Source organism: Barbus barbus, assembly GCF_936440315.1.
Source record: "Barbus barbus genome assembly, chromosome: 27".
NCBI lineage: Eukaryota > Metazoa > Chordata > Actinopteri > Cypriniformes > Cyprinidae > Barbus > Barbus barbus.
Genome location: NC_136755.1, coordinates 6,860,203 through 6,880,961, shown reverse-complemented (window position 1 = coordinate 6,880,961; position 20,759 = coordinate 6,860,203). Strand labels below are relative to the sequence as shown.

At 37.0% G+C, this 20,759-nt stretch overlaps 1 protein-coding gene across 1 annotated transcript in view; it reads left to right on the top strand.

Annotated features, from left to right (window-relative positions):
• The first annotated feature begins 26 nt into the window (after positions 1–26).
• The window catches only part of myo1g (myosin IG), a 51,134-nt gene continuing 30,401 nt past the window's right edge, over positions 27–20,759 (top strand). The window contains exons 1-16 of the mRNA XM_079381804.1: positions 27–199; positions 1,695–1,903; positions 3,588–3,681; positions 3,938–4,103; positions 4,970–5,023; positions 5,149–5,247; positions 5,450–5,566; positions 5,961–6,167; positions 6,297–6,442; positions 6,575–6,689; positions 6,786–6,956; positions 7,203–7,273; positions 14,818–14,892; positions 15,440–15,572; positions 17,976–18,142; positions 20,024–20,231. Coding sequence (XP_079237930.1) covers positions 105–199; positions 1,695–1,903; positions 3,588–3,681; positions 3,938–4,103; positions 4,970–5,023; positions 5,149–5,247; positions 5,450–5,566; positions 5,961–6,167; positions 6,297–6,442; positions 6,575–6,689; positions 6,786–6,956; positions 7,203–7,273; positions 14,818–14,892; positions 15,440–15,572; positions 17,976–18,142; positions 20,024–20,231 — 2,127 coding nt within the window. The 5' untranslated portion in view covers positions 27–104. The remainder of the gene's footprint in view (positions 200–1,694; positions 1,904–3,587; positions 3,682–3,937; positions 4,104–4,969; positions 5,024–5,148; positions 5,248–5,449; positions 5,567–5,960; positions 6,168–6,296; positions 6,443–6,574; positions 6,690–6,785; positions 6,957–7,202; positions 7,274–14,817; positions 14,893–15,439; positions 15,573–17,975; positions 18,143–20,023; positions 20,232–20,759) is intronic.

The following is a 20,759-nucleotide window of genomic DNA, read 5'->3' as shown; positions in this document are numbered from 1 at the left end:
ACCGGCTTCGAGAGGAAGGCAGTCAGTGCTGGGGTTCTGTGTCTATCTCGTCATCTTCCACTTTTCTCTCCATCCATTTGGCCTTCAGAGAGACTCCTGCAAGGATGGCAGAGCTGGAGGGCTTGGAGTTCGGAAAGTCAGACTTTGTGCTTCTAGACGAGGTGACCATGGAGCAGTTTATGGAGAACTTGAAGTTAAGGTAAGAGTGAGCATTTTACACTAACGTGGTCTTGTGGACATTATTCAATGGACATTATGTGTTATAAAGAACCTGACAAGACAGCAGTGAACATGGCTATTCAAAAAGGTTATTCAGTGCTGACATTACGCTTAAACTCAGTTTGAAAGCTTTGATAAAATAATTTTTTATCTGTAGAACTTGCTTGTGAAATCTGTTTCACTTTCAAAGTCTCGTTTTATGTTTTTTAGTGCCTTTTTGATTTTGGCCACTCCCTTCTTGGTAGACAATGTCGGGACGAGAAAATGACAAATTTTTAGAAGAAAAAAGTGGAGGGGAAAGAATGTGTCATTTCGCTTTTGACTTTCCCGCTCGTAGCTGAAATATCAATTTAAGTGGCTGACATCAACAGCTTAAGAGACCAAAAATGGCATCTTATCATGTCTTACAACTGATCATAGCCAACCAGTAGGATCTTCTAATGATGAAATCACAAGTTTCTACTTCTCCTTTCCTTTAACATTCAGCATTTGCGCTCAAGTCCCACATATGTGATGTCATTGGTTAAACCGGGGTTGAATCAGATGACCTTTTCACAAGACTCTTTATGAGTGTGATATAAAAAAGTGTTAGACGTTTCAATGCCACAGATTCTTATGCCTCTAAAACCTCATAAAAAAAGAGTTCAGTTCTTGTCCATTCTATGCGTTTTATCAGCTGAGGTATGACCAGGCCTCATGTGACTGTATCGCACATCAAAACACCATTAATTTCATGATTTGCTGAAGGAAGACAAACTGAATCCTGTCTTATTGATTGAATTATATGTCAACATTAATGTGAAAGTGCTTGTTTTGAAAGAGTATAAAGAATTTATCATCTACAATGACTAATGCATTGTAACTTGGACTTTGTACAGATGTCTATGTATTTTAGCTGTACGGCAGGAAGAGATAGCGTGTTAGTGGAAATGTTTGCTTAACTAAAATTACACTATTTTTTTTATGTTGATTAAAATTCAGAAAGTGAGTCATCTTGAGCCCCATTACACTTCCTGTTCTCACTTCCCAACCCCGTATCACTTCCTGCTGAATACAGGCGTGTGACATTGAGAAACATGCCGTGGCACATAACAGATTAACGTCAAGTTATGACACTTGTTTCCCTTTGTTTCAATTTAAATGAATCTCCAATTCTATTATGATATTTGATAGATTAAAATATATATAAATAAAAAAAATGGATGTGGTTTATGATGTTTTATTATATTAATGTTGAACAAATTCAGGATGTATTCCTATCTGTAACTTCATCTTGAACCTCTAAGTATGATTTATGATCCCATCACACCTTACAGTAATACTCAATGCATCCATCAGTTGTTCTTTGTGTCTCTTGATTCATCAGGAACTAAACTAAACCAGCACATAAGATGAAAACAATGAGTCTTGTTAAAGATGTTTCTGCTGTTCAGCTTGACATGCATATCGTTCACAGTATTGTTTGTTGTTTTCAGGTTTGAGAAAGGCCGTATTTACACTTTCATTGGAGAAGTAGTGGTGTCAGTCAATCCGTACAGACATCTGGATATCTATGGGAAGGAGGTCATTGAGGACTACAGGGGAAGAGAACTGTATGAGAATCCACCTCACTTGTATGCTGTCGCAGATGCCGCTTATAAAGCCATGAAGAGACGAGCCAAAGACACATGCATCGTCATTTCAGGTACAGCAGCTACTAAACACACAGTCACAGCTGAACAACACAATAATCTAATTTGATAACCAGAATGAAAATGCACAAATGCACAATGAAAACATGTAATATTTAACCCTGACATGTCAAATGATAGTCAGAAAAATCTACTGAACCTTTAGACAAAATATTTTTAAAAGGTTTTTGTTGAGTATCATATTTGATACATCAGGCCTTTATATAGTGAGAATATGGAGCTCATACCTAAGGAGTAAAAAACACTTGAGATCTTTATAACAGATCTTTATAACAGCATAACAGACTACTTAAAATGCATATAAATATCATTTGTCACTCTATATCTTCCCCAGTAGTATATTTAAAATACATTTATTTCATACTAAGTTTAGTTCAAATCTATGAACATATTTACTGACATATCGCTCGAGACTGATACAAAAATTATAAATACATTTTATTTGGAGTACTACTTGTGCTCAATGCACATTTCTTAATATTAAGCCTAAAATGTTTTTTAATGTCACTATTGGTGAGGATTGTATGATCTTTGAATAATATTGGTATTTTAATGCAAGATATTTAAAGTGTACTGATACTATACTTGCAATAGTTCCACTTTAGCACAATCAAATATACTTCGATATATATAGAGTGGGACGTCTGCACTACTTCCTCAAAATTAATGTGCATTAAGTACAACATTTGCTGTACAAATTTAGCAGACTTTAAGTGTACCAGTTTAGTATACTAAAAGTACAATTGCAGGGTATTTGTATATATGAAAATGTATTTAGTGTACTTGGCATATACATTTTTTACATTTTAGTATCTTTATTTTTCACTAGGGTCTCAATAATATATCTTAGTAAGATGCTTAGCTTTGTACTTTTTTATTATGGAGGACAAAATATATAATGCAATGGAATAAAATGATGTTTGAGAGATCTTCAAAAGTCTGATGGATCATATTTGATACATGATTTAACATGATTTTTTAAAGAATTAAGTATGGGAAATAAAGTAAATCTAGCTGCTTCAGTCCAGTAAGTGTTCATCTTAAAATTTTATAATTAAAGGTCCCCGGTATACTTCAAGCAAAATACAAGAACAAACTGGTGTGATGTAATTTCGATCAAAATCAAGCCAAGACCTATATATAAAAAGCTGAGCCTATATAAAATCTTATTTTGTTTTAATTTCTTCCATGCTGCTTTTAAGTAAAGTGAAGTGACCCATACTCGGAATTCGTGCTCTGCATTTAACAGCAGTGAACACACACACACACCGTGAACACACACCCGGAGCAGTGAACACACACACACCGTGAACACACACCCGGAGCAGTGGGCAGCCATTTATGCTGCGGCGCCCGGGGAGCAGTTGGGGGTTCGGTGCCTTGCTCAAGGGCACCCGAGTCGTGGTATTGAGGGTGGAGAGAGCCCTGGACATTCACTCCCCCCACCTACAATCCCTGCCGGCCCGAGACTCGAACCCGCAACCTTTGGATTACAAGTCCGACTCTCTAACCATTAGGCCACGACTTCCCCTTAAACGCATCTGTTCGAAGCAGCAAAATGATTCTGTGATGAACCATGTACAGAGAGTTTGTCCACTTTGCCTCTAATTAGGCAAGAATAAAACTGATAAACAAAGACATTACTGTATGGATTAGACAAATCTCCTTGTGTTTCAGGTGAGAGCGGAGCAGGCAAGACTGAGGCAAGCAAGTACATAATGCAGTACATTGCAGCAATCACCAACCCTAGCCAGAGGGCAGAGGTCGAGAGGTCAGTTTTCTAGGGATACTGACAGCTCTTTTTAGGGATTTTATTTTATTTTATTTCTAATTATAAGCATTTTATTGCTTTTATTACTCGATAATATAGTAAAAACAGGTTTGTATGACAGATTATTTGAAAAGAAAATGCCAAATGTTCATGTTTAACGGCTGAATAGTTTCTTATTTACGTGTAAGCTGACAAAATACAACACGTTTGTTTATACATTGTTTTTGCCAATTACTGTATTTGCATCCTACCACAGTGTGAAGAACGTGCTCCTGAAATCCAACTGTGTGTTAGAGGCCTTTGGGAATGCTAAGACCAACCGCAATGATAACTCCAGCCGCTTCGGCAAATACATGGACATCAACTTCAACTTTAACGGAGACCCCACAGGAGGACACATCAACAACTACCTGCTGGAGAAGGTGAGGCCTTCAGTGTCGTATCAGTACTAATTCAAACGCATCAGGAACATGACATACGAATAACTTGACATTAGCACGTAAAATAATAATTGTTAGATTTGAATGTGGTGATCGCAATGTGATGAAAAAATATGTTACTGTTAGCCCATATTATTATGTATTTACTTGCAAATATTAGGGTGTTTTTACTGAACGTGCAGGGCTTTGTTTTCATGTACAGGTTATTGTTTACCTTTGCTTGGTTTGTTCAAACCGTTCGGCGCGAACCAAATAAACAATTTTTATTTTATTTTATTTTAAAAAAGGACAGTTTTGTGATATGCCTGTTGTTTTTAAGTCATGTAATATTGTGCAATGACAATTCTAAAATGTTTTCTTCCGTCCGATATGGAACGTTCTCAAAACATAGAAACATTGTTATCTGGTCTTTAATAATGTTCTCAGAACGTTAGCGCTAAAGCATTATTTTGGGAATGCATCACAGAATGTCGTACTTTTGAATCGTTTTAGTTGGATGTTCGTTTAATGTTTTTTTTTGTTTGTTTGTTTTTGCTAGATATAACAACTGAAAGTTGTTGTTTTCTTATCTATAAATACAAATATAGATATTTTTGTTATGTTACTTTGGCAATCAAAAGCCATATTGCTGCTCTGCATTTTTATAAATATTAGTAAAAATAAGAGAAGAGGTGGGAAATCATCCCTCTGAGTGCAACTTCTACTAGGAAAATAAGTGAAAAGACAAAAAAAAAAACAGACATTTACTGAAGAGCTGTCCTCTTTTATCAGGGTGGATTGAGAGTCATATTAGGCCTACTGTATAGTACAGAAAAGCAATTAACACAGATACTTTGCTGTATTTACAGTCTAGAGTTGTCCAACAGCAGGAGGGAGAGAGAAGTTTCCACTCATTTTATCAGGTAAGATCTTCCGAACAGGTTACGATATTGCCTCAAGAGTGCCAAATGCTGCAAGAACTGTTATTAAATATTTAATAAACAAAACATTTCAGATAAATCAGCATTTATATGCTCTGTTTGTGCAGGTGTTATGGGGAGGATCTGATGAATTGCTGAAGTCTTTGTATCTGCAGAGAGATCCTGCAGAATATGCCTACACCAGTCAAGGAGCCTCCGTCACACTTGTTCGTACTTATCCTACGAGTATATTACAGTTTATGAACACACAACCACTTCACAGATTAACCATTGGAGACTGAATGGATAGCATTCTGCTCTCCTATAGAGTTTATACAGCGTACAGCGAATATTACTATTTCAAAATATACAGTGTTTCTTAGTTTCTCTTTTTTTCTGTCTCTCTGTCATTTCAAATCATCTGCATAGGCGTCCAATAATGACTCCTTGTGTCACAAAGCTGTGATGGCAGCATTGAAAGTGATTGGCTTCACTGCCGAAGAGATCAGCTCCATCTACAAGATCCTCAGTACCATCCTACACCTGGTCAGTCCCAAACTGAGTGCTCTGGAAGATTGTCTTCTGCTGGTTTTTTTTGTGGTTTTTTTTCTCTGATCACAGTCTAATTTGAAGGCCCAGTATATTAATTAAATAAAATAAAAAAATATATAATTAAAATATATATAAAATGAATTTATTGCCAGAGAATGTACATTACTTTTATTGTTTGAGATTACAGTTTTATATATATATATATATATATATATATATATATTTTTTTTTTTTTTGTAGTTTTTCTTGACAAATTGTATAAATATATACTATGTAATTATTTTTTTTATGATAAATTGTTATTAGCTTAACTTAAACCTTGTTTTGTCGTATTTTAAATAATTTTAGGCCCCCATTGTTTAAATGCCTTGCAATGTTATTGTTTCAGGGTAACCTTCAGTTTTCTAATGATGGTGAACATGTCTTACTTGTCGGTGAAGAAACAGTGAAGCACATTTCTGAGCTGACGTCCACAGAGCCTGAGAATAACAGAAAAGCACTGCTGTACCGTACAGTGGCTACTGGGGGTGGGGAGGTCATTGAAAAGGGACACAGCGAGCAGGAAGCTAGCTATGGAAGAGACGCTTTTGCCAAGGTATTATACACTTTCCTGCAAAAAGTCTTCCTTGTTTGTGGCTCATCCATCTAGTTATTCTAATTACACAAAGATTCTGAGAGGTAGCATAGGAGACATATTCTTATTTTGGCATGGCTTTCATTTTAGGCTTTATATGAGAGGTTATTTGCATGGATAGTGGGTCGTATCAATAGCGTGATTGAAGTGAAGGACTACAATCCTGCTCTGCATGGCAAAAACACTGTTATAGGTGTGCTGGACATCTATGGCTTTGAGATCTTTGATAACAACAGGTCAGTGTCATTTATTGTTATTGTGTAGTTATTAATATTGCTTGGCATTAAAATTCGTCAAATGCATAGGACTTTTTTTGTTGTTGAGTAGTTTTACTGGTTGGTCCTTGCTTACCCATTTGATGTCCGCAGCTTTGAGCAGTTTTGCATTAACTACTGCAACGAGAAGCTACAGCAGCTCTTCATTGAGCTTATTCTACGGCAGGAGCAGGACGAGTACCAGAGAGAGGGTATCACATGGCAACATGTGAGTATAATACAAAAAAACATTCATACAATCCTTACTGAAGCTAAAATATAATCTATGCACCTTTTCTCTAAATTGGATTTTTCTGTCATTTAGATTGAATACTTTAACAATCAGATCATAGTGGATTTAGTGGAGCAGCCTCATAAGGGCATCATCTCCATCCTGGATGAAGCATGTCTCATTGCAGGAAAAGTCACAGATACTGTCTGCCTGGACAGCATGAACAAAAAGCTGGGCCAGCACCCTCACTACACCTCCCGGAAAGTAAGCACTCAGAAGAGTTACCATTCTTCTTGCCTCTGCAATCCCCCGATCACATATCATAAGCATATATTTTTAGGCTTGTCATTAATTATGGAACAAAACTGCAACCTCATTTAACCTGACTCTAGATGCAGAACTGCACTTCTGCAATTTGGCAACAGGGTCAGAAGGGGGCAGTATTCTCTTACATTACACCAACATAGAAAGTGATGAAATGGTGATTTTTATTTTATTTTTTTCTGTCAGCTCTGTCCCGCCAACAAGACCATGGAGTTCAATCGAGATTTCCGTATCCGACACTACGCGGGAGATGTTACGTGAGTGTTTTAAAGTCCTTCGTTTGACAGGTGCAGGTGATGTGAACATGCTGATGGAGAGAGCTTGAAATACTACTAGTCTGCCATTATAGCAGCAATCTGAATCTGAAATGTTTGCATATTGTCAAGGACAAATGAAAGCTGCATAAATTGCAACATGAGAAGATATTGACCTCATTGTACCACTGTGATCTGCCATTCATTCTTAAACAAAATGACACATTATTACTTGATACTTTGGTGGCCTTGGCCAAATTACTGACACGATAACTAGGTTTTGAAGCATTATATTTTGCATGCATACATTTTGCAGATATGCAATAAAGTTCTGAAGCTCCAGCAAACAGTTGTGACATTTGCAGAGAGTGTTAAGACTGTTTCGAACAATGTGCCAAAGCAATTTAGAAAAACTGTAAAACTTTTATGATTTGATTGGATCATAAAAGATGTATCCTCACCCACCCAAATTTACTTTAATGTACTTACTTAGGTAGGCCTACACCCTAAAAAGATGTAGGACTGAGACTCAAACACTTTCTCTTGTATACCCTAAAAAGTGGAACTTTGAGGGATCATTACATTTCGACTTGAGTTCTAAATCTACGAAAACATAATGTGAAAAATGTCTATATTCACATATATAGTGCATATGAATTTGTACTAAATGCACATATAATTGTGCTTTATATATAGGCCTATATCAGTTTTTGTTCCATGGAGCTAGGATATCCTGGGCTGAGATAATGATGTTTCTATGAAAGTCTGTATAAGCTAAATTTGTTGTTGACCATGACACACAGGAAGATTCAGTGGTTAAACCGTGTAAAATAAAAATATAAAACTGGATACCAATACCAATGCATTAGTGTGTAATCACTCAAAAATAAATAGGAAAATTAAAAATGTTTAAGCAACCAACTTTACGGTTTTCAGACCACTTGAGATAGACACATCAACAGTGAAGACATTTTTTTTGCCGTTTCTTCATGAACAAGTCCAAGGATGTGACCAGTTCAGTACAATCTCATGTCGTCATCTTTTAATTATGTTAATTTCAATATTCTAAGGACCTTGAACATAAGAAAACTAGGATAGGGTGAGTTTGGATTTCATGTTGACATTATGCGTTGATCTGAAGGTGAAGTTTCTTTAAAGGTTGGAGGATGCAGTTTTATTAATACATGAAGTTGCTGCTGGTGCAGATGTCTGCAGTTTGCTGTACCTCAGCAAAGGCTGTGTCCTCATTTAGAAAATAGCAAGACCTTTTCTCATTGAGGAAAGAGGAGCAGAGAGAAGCTACTGGAGGGCTTAGCTCTGAAAATAGATGACACGTTTTTCACATCGGTTTCTTTTTCACTCCTTAATGAGCATGTGCTTAAGTATAACTCCGGAAGTAACTGATTAAAGCTAAATTAGTCTTGAAATAAAGTTTTGCAGTGCATTTGTGCAATTTCATTTAATGTTGAAACTGTTCTCAGATCTGTTCTTCACAAGTCTGAGGGAGTGAACTGTGAGCTGGTAGGAGAAGTCAAGAGAGAATTGTAAATTCAGAATTTCATTGGCGACTGGTCCGAGAAATGGGATGAACTGTGTCGGCAGCCACATGTCACATGCTTGATAATTGGGTCAAGAGTGCAGAGGATTCAGTCCATAGCACTGAATAGCACTATTATGACAACCCTGCAGTTAAAGCACCGAGCACGCTCACAATTCTGTGATAATCACTTTGGATCTGTCTGAGAATGCATGGGCCATACAGATCTGCTAGATGGATGCCTGTCTCACTCTCACCCAGACACACACACTAGGAAGTTCCCTTAGGATGAAGACTGTCAGAACTGGCATGTCAACCCCTCAGTCACACTTATAAAATAAAATCTGTGAGATCCCTTAGGCTCAGCTGTGTCAGTGATGGAGGAAGGTCTCGCTAAATATACACCCTGACCACCCCTCCAAACCATGACCTATTTCCCTCACTCTTGCTTCCCCCACTCTTTCTTTTTTTATTTATTTTTTTCCCTGCTTCAGTTGTGTATCTCCTTTTATGTAGTCTACTTCTTGGCTGTGTTCAGAATAGCATATCACCATACTGTAATAGCCTTGCTATTTCTGCAGCACAGTGCGGTGTTTTTTTCTACTGAGCACAAAAGCAGATAACAAATTAGTGCATTTAACTAAAACGAGTGAACTAATTAGTGCAACATGATGATTTAACTAAATGAGGGAACTAATTAGTGCAATGTGGCCATGATTTATGTGCCCTCCAGAAGCAAGTTAATCTGCAAGTGTAGGGTGCATTATAGTGCCATCCCAAAAAATCACTTTCACAGACTTTTACTTTAAATGTTCCCTCCTGGTGGAATGACCTGCCCAACTCAATCCATCTTCAAGAAACGGCTAAAAACACATCTCTTCCATCTTCATTTGACCCTCTAGCTTTCTCTATTGTTTTTCTATTCTATCTACTTGTTTTCTTTTTATTTATTGTATAAAAAATACAAACTTGCTATGTGTATTGCATTATACCAGAGGTGGGCAACGTCGGTCCTGGAGTGCTGCTGTCCTGTAGAGTTTAGCTCCAACCCTAATCAAACATACCTGAACAAGCTAATCAGGGTCTCCAGAATTGCTAGGGCTACAGGCAGGAGAGGTTTTTTTTAGGGTTGGAGCTAAACTCTGGACATCGGCACTCCAGGACCGACATTGCCTACTCCTGCATTAGACCAGGCATCCTCAAATCTGGCCCACTCCTGCAGAGTTTAGCTCTAACCCTAATCAAACACACCTGAGCATGCTTATCAGAGTCTTCAACATCATTAGAAAATCACAGGTAGGTGAGTTTGATCAGGGTTGGAGCTAAACTCTGCAGCAGATTGGCTCTCCAGGGAAAGATTTGAGGAACCCTGCATTGGACTAACCAAGACTTGTCGCAGCACTTCATTGTTGCACTTTTGTTGGTTTTGATTGCTTCTATTGTCCTAATTTGTAAGTCGCTTTAGATAAACGTCTGCTAAATGACTAAATGTACACAGAAATGGAATGATTTAACTAAAACGGTTGAACTAATTAGTGCAATGTGACCTCGATTTAACTAAGATAAGGGAACAAATTAGTGCTACATGGCCATTATTTAACTAAAAGTGAGTGAACAAATCAGTGCAGCATGGCCACAATTTAACTAAAAAGAGGAAACTAATTAGTGCAATATAGCCACGATTTAACTAAAGCGAAAGGAACAAATAAGTATAATTTGGCCACAATTGAACTAAAATACTGAACATTTGACAAATCAAGTGTTTCATAGGGGAAGTTGTGGCCTAATGGTAAGAGAGTTGGTCTCGTAATCCAAAGGTGGTGAGTTTGAGTCTCGGCCCGGCAGGAATTTGAGTGAACATACAGCGCTCTCTCCACCCTCAATACCACGACTGAGGTGCCCTTGAGCAAGGCACCGAACCCCCAACTGCTCCCTGGGTGCTGCAGCATAAATGGCTGCCCACTGGTCCAGGTGTGTGTGTATGTGTCCACTGCTGTGTGTGTGTGTGTGTGTGTGTGTGTGTGTGTGTGTCACGACACTTTCTTTCACATTTTACAAAGTAGAAATAAGAAAATATCAAACTAAGTTGCATCTGAAAACAAAATATATTTATCTGAATTAATGCTTATTTAAGAAATTAAGCAAAATAAAAATATATATATATATATAGGAGATACCCCCCTTACTATGTAAAGCGCTTTGAGTGCCTTGAAAAGCGCTATATAAATGTAACGAATTATTATTATTATTTATTATTATTATTCAAACATAACTGCATGCCACTGACATGCAACGTGATGAGCTCATGTGAAAACATTGTAGCATACAGTATTACTGAGATGTTTCGATGAATTTTGAGTGTAACATTGTTGAAAAAGAAAAAAACTAGGCTGGGGACTTGGTTCTATGCATTGGTTGTTGATTGGTTTTTGAGCTGTGGGTGTTGCAGTCAAAAGTGTACTCAGATGAACGAAATAAATATACATGGATGAACATTGTTCACACCAAGATAATGTGCATTTAAAAATGTAATTTAATTTTAACAGTAATGCAGCAGTATTTAGCCTTTAGTGAGCTAGTATTCAATTCTAAACACACTTCCTCATTCTCTTTTATCATTTGTTCCACAAAGTCATCTCACATTTATTATAAGGCCATTTCACACTCCATAATAAGCAGCATCATAGCTCACCATACAGGCGCTGAAAAGGAAGCAGATGCATTTGTAAGCCAGTATTTTTAGCTGCTATCAAATTAACCTCCTCTATACCACTGTGACTTTGAGAATTCTCATTCTATGGCTTGCTTTGTATGTTATATGCACAGATTGCTCCCTTAGAGTCCCTCAGGCTTGCTGTTTTACTCTCATCCTGTTTTCAGGAATTCGCCTGGCCTACTGCTGAAAGGCCACAGGGCAGCATCTGTCCTCTCAGAACTGCTTTTACCCTGATATTGCTATTCCACAGCCATGTGTCCACAGCCGTGCACGTTTGACTGTGTGTGAATAAATTTGCGTGTGTTTGGAAATGTGTAAGCAAATAATGTGCGCTTGCATCTATTATGCAGTGTTGTTTTCTGCTTGATTAAATGAACACGTGTCTATGTGCGTGAGTCTGACTGTTGGTGTGGCACATCTGCGTTTGTTAATCCATCCACAGAGCTGTATGAACTCAAGGCTGCTTTGATTTCGTACCTGGCCAGCACACGCAATACTTTCTTTCAAGCATTTCACACTTTACGTAATCAACAAATCACAGTGAATAGCTGTTTGTTGTTTCTTTTGTCTTGGCAGTTTCTCGTATTTAGGATTGTTGGTATGGTATTCTTGGTATTCTTGGTATTAATTGTCCAAGTTTGTTGACGTATATGTACACTGTCATTCAAAAGTTTGGGGTCAGTAAGATTTTTAAAATATTTTTTATTCATCAAAAGTTTCAGTGAAGACATTTAGAAAGAATGTTACAAAACAATATATTTCAAATAAATGCCATTCTTTTGAAGTTTCTATTCATCAAAGAATAGTGAAAAAAGAAATGGATCACAGCCTTAAAAAAACAGCCCAGCTAATTTTAACATTGAAAATATGTTTCTTAAGCAGCAAATCAGCATATTAGAATGATTTCTGAAGGCTCATGTAACACTGAGGACTGGAGTAATGATGCTGAAAATTCAGCTTTGCACCACAGAAATAAATTACATTTTTAAATATATTCAAATAGAAAACAGTTATTTAAAATTGTAATATTACTTCACAGTATTACTGTTTTTAATGTATTTTACAGTTTTTCTCAGTCGCTTTGGTGCATTTCTCAGATCAGAAATGAAATTTTCAAAGCCACTTGTTCAACCTCCACATCATCGAGTCACTTGTGCTCATCATAAAAGCAGTTTCTCAATATTTTGAACAAGTTGCGATTGCTTTGGTAAATTCATGCAACTGATTATGTACATTTGTCTGCGGTTTCCTACATTTTCAGTTGCTAATATCATGTTGCTCAAAATGTATTATATAGTTTTCTGTGGAATAGTCTAAACATCTAGTCATTAGTTCATCGTGTAAGTCATTCAATGCAATCTAGTTGTCATAAACTGCCAAGCATATTTTCTACACATCTCTAATAGACTTTTTGTAAATTTGCCATGAATTGTGCTGGTGAATCTTGACTTTCACTAATGAAGAGAATATAGATCAACCAAATATAAACCAATTCTGTGAAATAGCTCAAAGGTGCATTTCATGAACCTTCAATTGGAAAGCATATATAGACAGAGGACAACACAAAAGTTACAAATTCTGACGATGGATGAATATCCAGAAAACGATCAGGGTCAACAGACGAGAGGAAGAAGAGGAGTAAGGATGCATGGAAGTGTACAGAGGCAAAACAGAGGAAGAGGCAGAAGAGGCCAAGGACAGAGGTGCATATTAGATGAAATAAGGGCCACTGTTGTGGACCATGTTGTCAATCATGGGCTTACAATGGCTGAAGGGTGCAGCTAAATATTGGGAGAACGACCATATTCTCAATAATTCAAAAATTTGTACATTTGAAAGGATATATGGCATACAGTCTTCTGCATTTCATTACAGTAACTGTCATCCAAACTGTTGCCACAGTTTACATCAGGTAATACTAACAGAGTGCACTGTTATATTGACAACATGACTAAGCATTTTGACTATCTTGTTTGTGAACAATGACGCAAGGACTTTTCATTCTGATGGCACTGATATGTTCATTGACATAAATACTTACTTTTGAGAGATGAACTAAAGATTTTGAGTAAGTTACAGGCTTTTGCAGGTAATCTATTGTGTGGTGCTGTTTGTACGAATTGTTTTGAGAAATGCATATACTTCTTTGCAAATATTAAGGATGATTCGAGAAATGCTCCAAAGCGACTGAGAAAAACTGTAATGTATCAAATAAATGCAGCCTTTTATGCAACCTATCTTTTATTCAAATGGTGAATAAAAGATAATTCATTCAAAAACATTAAAAAATCTTACCAGCCCCAAACTTTCGAATGGTATACAGTGGTGGCCAAAATTGTTAGAACACTTGGCATATTTAAGAGGTTTCAGTTGTTTTTGCTGAATTGGCCATTACAATACCCATAAAACGAACTAACGAACCGTCGAACTACCTGCGACGGAAGGAATCTGCTGGAACATTGAAAATGATAGACTGGCCTCCTCAAAGTCCGGACCTCAACCTCAACGAGCGAATTTGGGGCGAGTTGGAAAATAAACTGGACAGATCTATTGTGCATTCAAAGGAAAGCCTTTGGCTTGAGTTGCAGAAGGCATGGGATAACGTTAGTATTGAAGTTCTCAGTAAATATATTGACACTATGCCAGAGAGATGTGCTGTAATTGCTGCAAAAGGTGGACATAACAAATATTAAAGTTAAAAGTGAATAAAAACAGTACGGCTCACTTCATCTGATATTTGTTGTGCTCAGAGCAACCATCTGCATGTTTCATGAACATTATGATTTTTTTTTTTTTTTTTTTTCAGATGTGTCAAGTGTTCTAACAATTTTGGCCACCACTGTTTGATTCAGTATCATATAGTGCCATTGTATTACCATCTGATGCCGTCATTGCACCATGGTACCTCCAGTACTTTTGTATTTATTGCATTTCATCAGTTTGGTTTCAAAGTGGAGTCGTGTCGTGTCCCACTCAACCCTTCCCTCCACATCATTTCCTGTCCTTGTCTTCTCTCCCGTCTATGAAAATGGCAAAAAGGGCCAAGCAGAATGTGTTTTAAGACCTTTCTTTGTGAAGTTGCCATCTGAAACATTTTGTTCATGCCATGCTGTTCAGATAATGGTACAAGTGTAGGTTTACCTGCATGTGAGTTATCTGAACGTGTGTAATGTATGTTGAGTCATGTATGAAGGACTGTTCGCTGAGTGCTTTAACCACTGAGTCAGTCAATTAATGTAATTTCCTCTTTTATGTCTAGCCTTGTACTGATTTCTTCTTTCACTTTCCTCTTAGGTACTCAGTTGAGGGCTTTCTTGATAAGAACAAGGACCCACTTTTCCAGGATTTCAAGCGACTGATGTACAATAGGTAATAGTTTGGAGACTTCAACATTCCTTTCATTGAAATAATCAATGTAATCCAAAAAAAGAATATTCTGTCCTCATTTTTTCACCCTGCATGGCTTTTTTGTGGACAAAAAGGCACCATAAAATAGTCTGTAATATGACTTGTTGCAGTATATTACAGTGGCTTTCTTTGATAAATAGGCCAAAATTGAAGTTGTAACTGAAAATCTTGCCAATGGTCGTACAGTTGTTGTCATATCTCATTCAACGCCATTGATTTTTGCATGTTTTGTAACTAAGCACAGTCGTTTGGAATTACATGAGAGCGTATGAATTAATGATGACACCATTGATCACTCATAATGATGATAACATTTTTATTTTATGTTGAGCTGTTCCTTTAAAATAGTGCATTAAGACTTTGTATGTTAGGGCACTTGTTTTGAATATTCCACTTTGCATTCCTGTTTTGTACTGTTTTTGTTTTTTTCCCTTCCATGTTCTTGCTGCTTTTTCCACTTAATATTTTTGTCATGTTTATCACTCTCTTTTCTAAACTTTTCTTGTAGTTCTGACCCCATCCTCAAAGAAATGTGGCCTGATGGGAAAATGAGTATTACAGAGGTGACCAAACGGCCTCTAACTGCAGCTACACTCTTCAAAAACTCTATTATTGCTCTAGTGGACAAACTGGCCTGTAAGGTAAGAAATGACTGCTTCAAATGTCATACAGTGACCCCAAAAAACATTCGGACACTTAAGCCACACTTAAATATGTAGGAATGTCATTGCATTAAATAAAATGTCAAACCAGATGGCATCTGCACACAAATGCCACTGGAGCTTTTCTTCAAACTAATTTCACTTTCTGAGCCCTTATTACAACAACTTTTAAGCAACTAGTGTCAGGGTATTTTTAGTGGATGTATGGAGTTCAGAAAAAAATATTTATTTTAAGTAAATGCCACACTGTTAAAAAAAAAAAAAAGTTGAGCCAATTTAAAAAAAAATTGTTGTATAAACTTAAAACAACAAGTTGAGAGAACTCAAAAATCTGCTGAAGCTGGTTGCCTTAAAATTTTAAGTTGGCTCAACTTTTTTTATTTTTTTATTTTTACAGTGCACTTGGTTTGATGAATGCTCTCTTGTGTGTGTGTGTGTGTGTGTGCATGTTTATGTGGTTTATGAGGACACAAATTTGTATAATGACATGGGTATGACAGAGGTATTACAATATGAAGGTGGTTTATGAGGACACTGCCTATGTCCCGGAATTCAAAAGGCTTAAAAAACATACTAAATGGTGTTTTTTTGAAAATCTAAAAATGCACAAAGTCTCCTGTGAGGGCTAAGTTTAGGTGTAGGGTTGGTGTAGGGCAATAGCACACACAGTTTGTTCAGTATAAAAACCATTACACCTATGGAGAGTCCCCATAAACCACAAAAAACAACGTGTGTGTGTGTGTGTGTGTGTGTTTAAGTACACTTTAAGTGTCTGAAAAAAATTGGGGATCACTTTATTTAGATTCCACTCAACCCCTTGATTCATCTTATTTTAACGTAATCCAAACCAATGATTTTGATTAATTTGCACAAAAAAGTCAGCTAAGCCCATTATGTTCAAAATGTTAAATTCTCACAAATTGGTGTGATGGGGCCATTGTGGAACATTATGTCTGCAAGAAAGAGCATATGTTTTCTGTGGAATTAAGCATGAATTTAATCTGGGTTTAATCTACACAACTACCTTTTACTACTCTTTACTGTGAAAAGATGAAATAGGGGTCTCTCAGAAAAGCTCAGGTAATCTCTTTATGTAGACGTGCTGAAAAATGTAATCTCTCTAATGGAAACTGTCTGTATTTGATAAAGCGAACAGTAGAGGAACACCTGCTAAATCCTGCTTTAGTGTGGAGTCATGGGCTCCTCTCCTCTCCTCTCCTCTCCTCTCCTCTCCTCTCCTCTCCTCTCCTATCCTATCCTATTAAAGAATCTGTGACATTTGGTGCTGTTATTTTGGGATGACCCAATGCATCCATGATAGTTTCTGTGTCTGCCAGGCTGCACGTGTGTGTGTGCACACGTGTGTTTGTGTGGTAAAGTGGGGCTGCATCCGGGGCAGCTTCTGCTTTTTTAGGTCACTGTAAAAGACTAGCTGTCCTCCCTATGGTCCTGTAGGGACACCTGGACCTCATCTGACCGCTCACCCCATCCATCCTGACTTCACATGCTCTCTACACTGTAAAAAAATAATATGTGCGGTTGTTACCTCAAAGAGCTTCTACCTGATGTGAACCTCAAAATTACTTTTGTTCTTAATACAGACAGCTTGATTTAGTCATTTAACAAGTTAAGTTAGATGTTATCACATGAAACACATTTTAGGTTACCTATAACTGTTGTTGAGACATTAGATAGATAAACACGATGTATCGATAGATGGATGGATGGATGATGGATCAATTGATAGATAGACAGATACAGCAGATAGATGGATCGATGGCAAATAGACAGGCAGATAGATAGATAGACAGACAGATATATGACAGAGAGAAAGACAAATAGATAGATGGACAGACAGACAGACAGACAGAGACAGATATATCGATAGATAGACAGACAGACAGGCAGGCAGATAGAGAGATGGGACAGATGGACGGACGGAATGATGAACTAAATGTTGAGATAATGACACGAGGAGGTTGTTGTGTAGTAGAGAAGGGGAACGGTGAGCTCTCTATTCTTGTGGAAAACTCACAGTTCTAGGAATTGTCATAATCAGTGTAACGCGTTGCAGTCTTGATGAAGTGAGCTTTATGCTTCCAGGAAAGGTCAGGGAGAGAAAGTCCTTTTAATTCTTTGCAAACTGTGGATCTTTTACATAATGATACTTTCTATTATTGCAGCAGTTGGCTTTCTGTTATTATTAGTACAACTAACAGCTTTGAACCATAACCATATAATTTCATGTCACCTTCATTAAATCGGTGTTATTGGCTACTAAGCTAACTTCTTGCAGTTCCAATAGCCTACCTTTGAAGCCTTTGGTAAATGCTTTTATTTAGTCATTTCTGCAAATGATATGAAATTACATTTTTCATATAGGAGCCATACTATGTGCGGTGTATAAAGCCAAATGAGGTGAAGTCCCCCCTGCTGTTTGATGATGGTCGCTGCCAGCACCAAGTTGCGTACCTGGGACTGCTGGAGAATGTGCGTGTGCGTCGAGCTGGATTTGCCTATAGACAGCCTTATGCACGCTTTCTCCAGAGGTGAGACATCACAGTTTATATCAGTAGTTCTCAACCTTTTTGATTCCAAGAGTCTTCACAAGACCATATCGTCCAAGACAATATGTAGAGACCCCCATAATATTTCTGGTTCTTCTGCTGTAATGACAACAATGTTTGTATTTTAGTATCACTGAGATACTATTATAGTTTTTGTTATATTTTAAGTAATTTTTTTAATTTTATGTTTTAATTTTAGTTTAAGTTTTATATTTTTTGTGTGTTTTTGTCACTGTTAGTAGATATTTTTTATGTTAAAAAAATTTATAATTTTTTAAATAATTTTTTTCTTTAGTTCAGTAAATCAGGTTAAACTATATCAAAATCATAAATGTTGGCAAATGGTTGAAATATTTTTTTTATTATTATTTCAGTTAACGTTTATTTTATGGAAAATTGTTTTTAAGTTTTTAGCTTCAGTTTTAGTTAACTATGATAACCCTGGTAGAAGTTGCTGAGAAATTTTTATTTGGGAGTAAAAATAATTTAAAAAACTAAAAAAGTGAATTTAACTAATCATTTTAATTAATTATTTTAATATATTATTTTAATTAATATTTATATATTCTGTAAAATAATCGTTCTAATAATATTTCTATACCTGATAGGTTATATTAGATCTTTACATAACTAGAAAAATGTGTATTCATTCTAGAAATATCCATGAGTTCTTTATGCTTCTTAAAGGGGTCATATGATGTTGCTAAAAATAACATTATTTTGTGTATTTGGTGTAATGCAATGTGTTTATGTGGTTTATGGTTAAAAAACACATTGTTTTCCACATACTGTACATTAATTGTTGCTCCTCTATGCTCCGCCTTTCTGAAACGCGTCGATTTTTACAAAGCTCATCGTTCTGAGAAGCAAGATGTGCTCTGATTGTCCAGCTATCCAGTGCGTTGTGATTGGCCAAATACCTCAAGCGTGTGACGGAAATGTTACAACTTAACCACTGATTTCTAGTTGTGTCCTCTTTTGGAAGCCCAAACAAAGTAGTTTCGCTTTCACAACGAAACACAGCGTCTCCAGGACATGGCGCCGGTGGCATCAACAATACTACAGCGAGAATAAAAACCACGCCCTCTTTCTTTGCGTATACATTTGGCCGGTGTTATGCAAATCTTCCCACACAGTGATGTAGACATGTGGGGGCGTGTTTAAATGAGCCGTTTTAGGAGGGCATGGACAAGTCTTAACTTTTATAAAGAATATCTCTTTGGGTTTGAGACTTTAGTCTTTGCAACTTTAAGGATCTTATCTATGCACAGCTTGTAACACTCCAGAGAGAAAGGAAACTTGAAATTGCATCATATGACCCCTTTAATGTTACATTCCATGACTCCAAGTGAACACTTTTAAAATTCCCTCATTAATGCAGGTTTTCCAAGAATGTGGGAGCCCTGGTTTTCAATTAAAAAACTTAAATTACAATAAAACGTTTTTGAGGTTAAAAAAAAGAAATATGACGATAGTTAACATTTGTAGCTGTTTTACCTTATTTTAAAGCATAATTTGTCTTAGTTTAAATTATTTTAAGCCATCTTGCAGCCCCTTTAGTCCCAGAGCCCTGCTTGAAAACCATTGGTTTAGATGCATAGTTTATTGCTGGTTAATGTTGATTTAGTGCTGGTAGCTGGTGAATCAAAATTAAAATATTGTATTAAATTAGTATTTCTATATAGATTCACTAAACAATGGTACCGCATAGGATGTGCTATTTCAGCCAAAAATGCCGATTGTTCACTAAGCACCTAAAATAAAAAGTAAGTGCTAAATGCACTGAAACATCTGACAAATGCATAATGTAATAACAAATGTAATTCTTTTTGAGTAAATTCTGACCTCTATCTTCATGCTCAGGTACAAGATGACCTGTGAATACACCTGGCCTAATCACCTGATGAGCTCTGATCAGGAGGCTGTGGAGGCCATCGTGAACCAGCACGGCTTTGAGGACGATGTAGCGTACGGCCACACCAAGCTTTTCGTGAGGACACCTCGCACTCTCTTTACACTGGAGCAAGAGAGAGCCGCACTCATCCCCATACTAGTGCTCTTCTTACAGAAGGTGACAGACACTCTCTTTTCACTTTTCCCTTTCTATCTGTCAGTTTCCTGGGGCGCTTTAGGTCTCTGTCTATCAACATTGTTTATTGTTGTCCCTGAGACTGTACCTCTGCTGCTTCCTGTCTTTCTCCTCCTCCTCTTTCATTTCACTGTTTTCTGGCTCTCTGTAGCTGTCTCACTTAATCATTCTTGACTCCTTAAATGGTGTTCAGAGGTGACATGACAGTGGAGTGGGATCATATAGATCTGCTCATTATTTCTAGGTTTTCCCACTCACTGGTGTGTAGGCTGTATGTGACTCTAATAACAGTGATTGTGATAATGATTATGATTGGTGGATGATTCTTGTTGCATTCAATTATTCATCTGCATTGCGAGTTGCCCTGATTTCACTTCTGTCCCACTTAATGATGCCTGACTTAAGCTAAAGGACAACTTAGTAAAAACTCAGCAGGGAAACTCAGTCCTGCACAGCAGATGAGACGACCCAGCAGGTGTCCTGTTTCTGTCCACCTGACCATCTCACTCA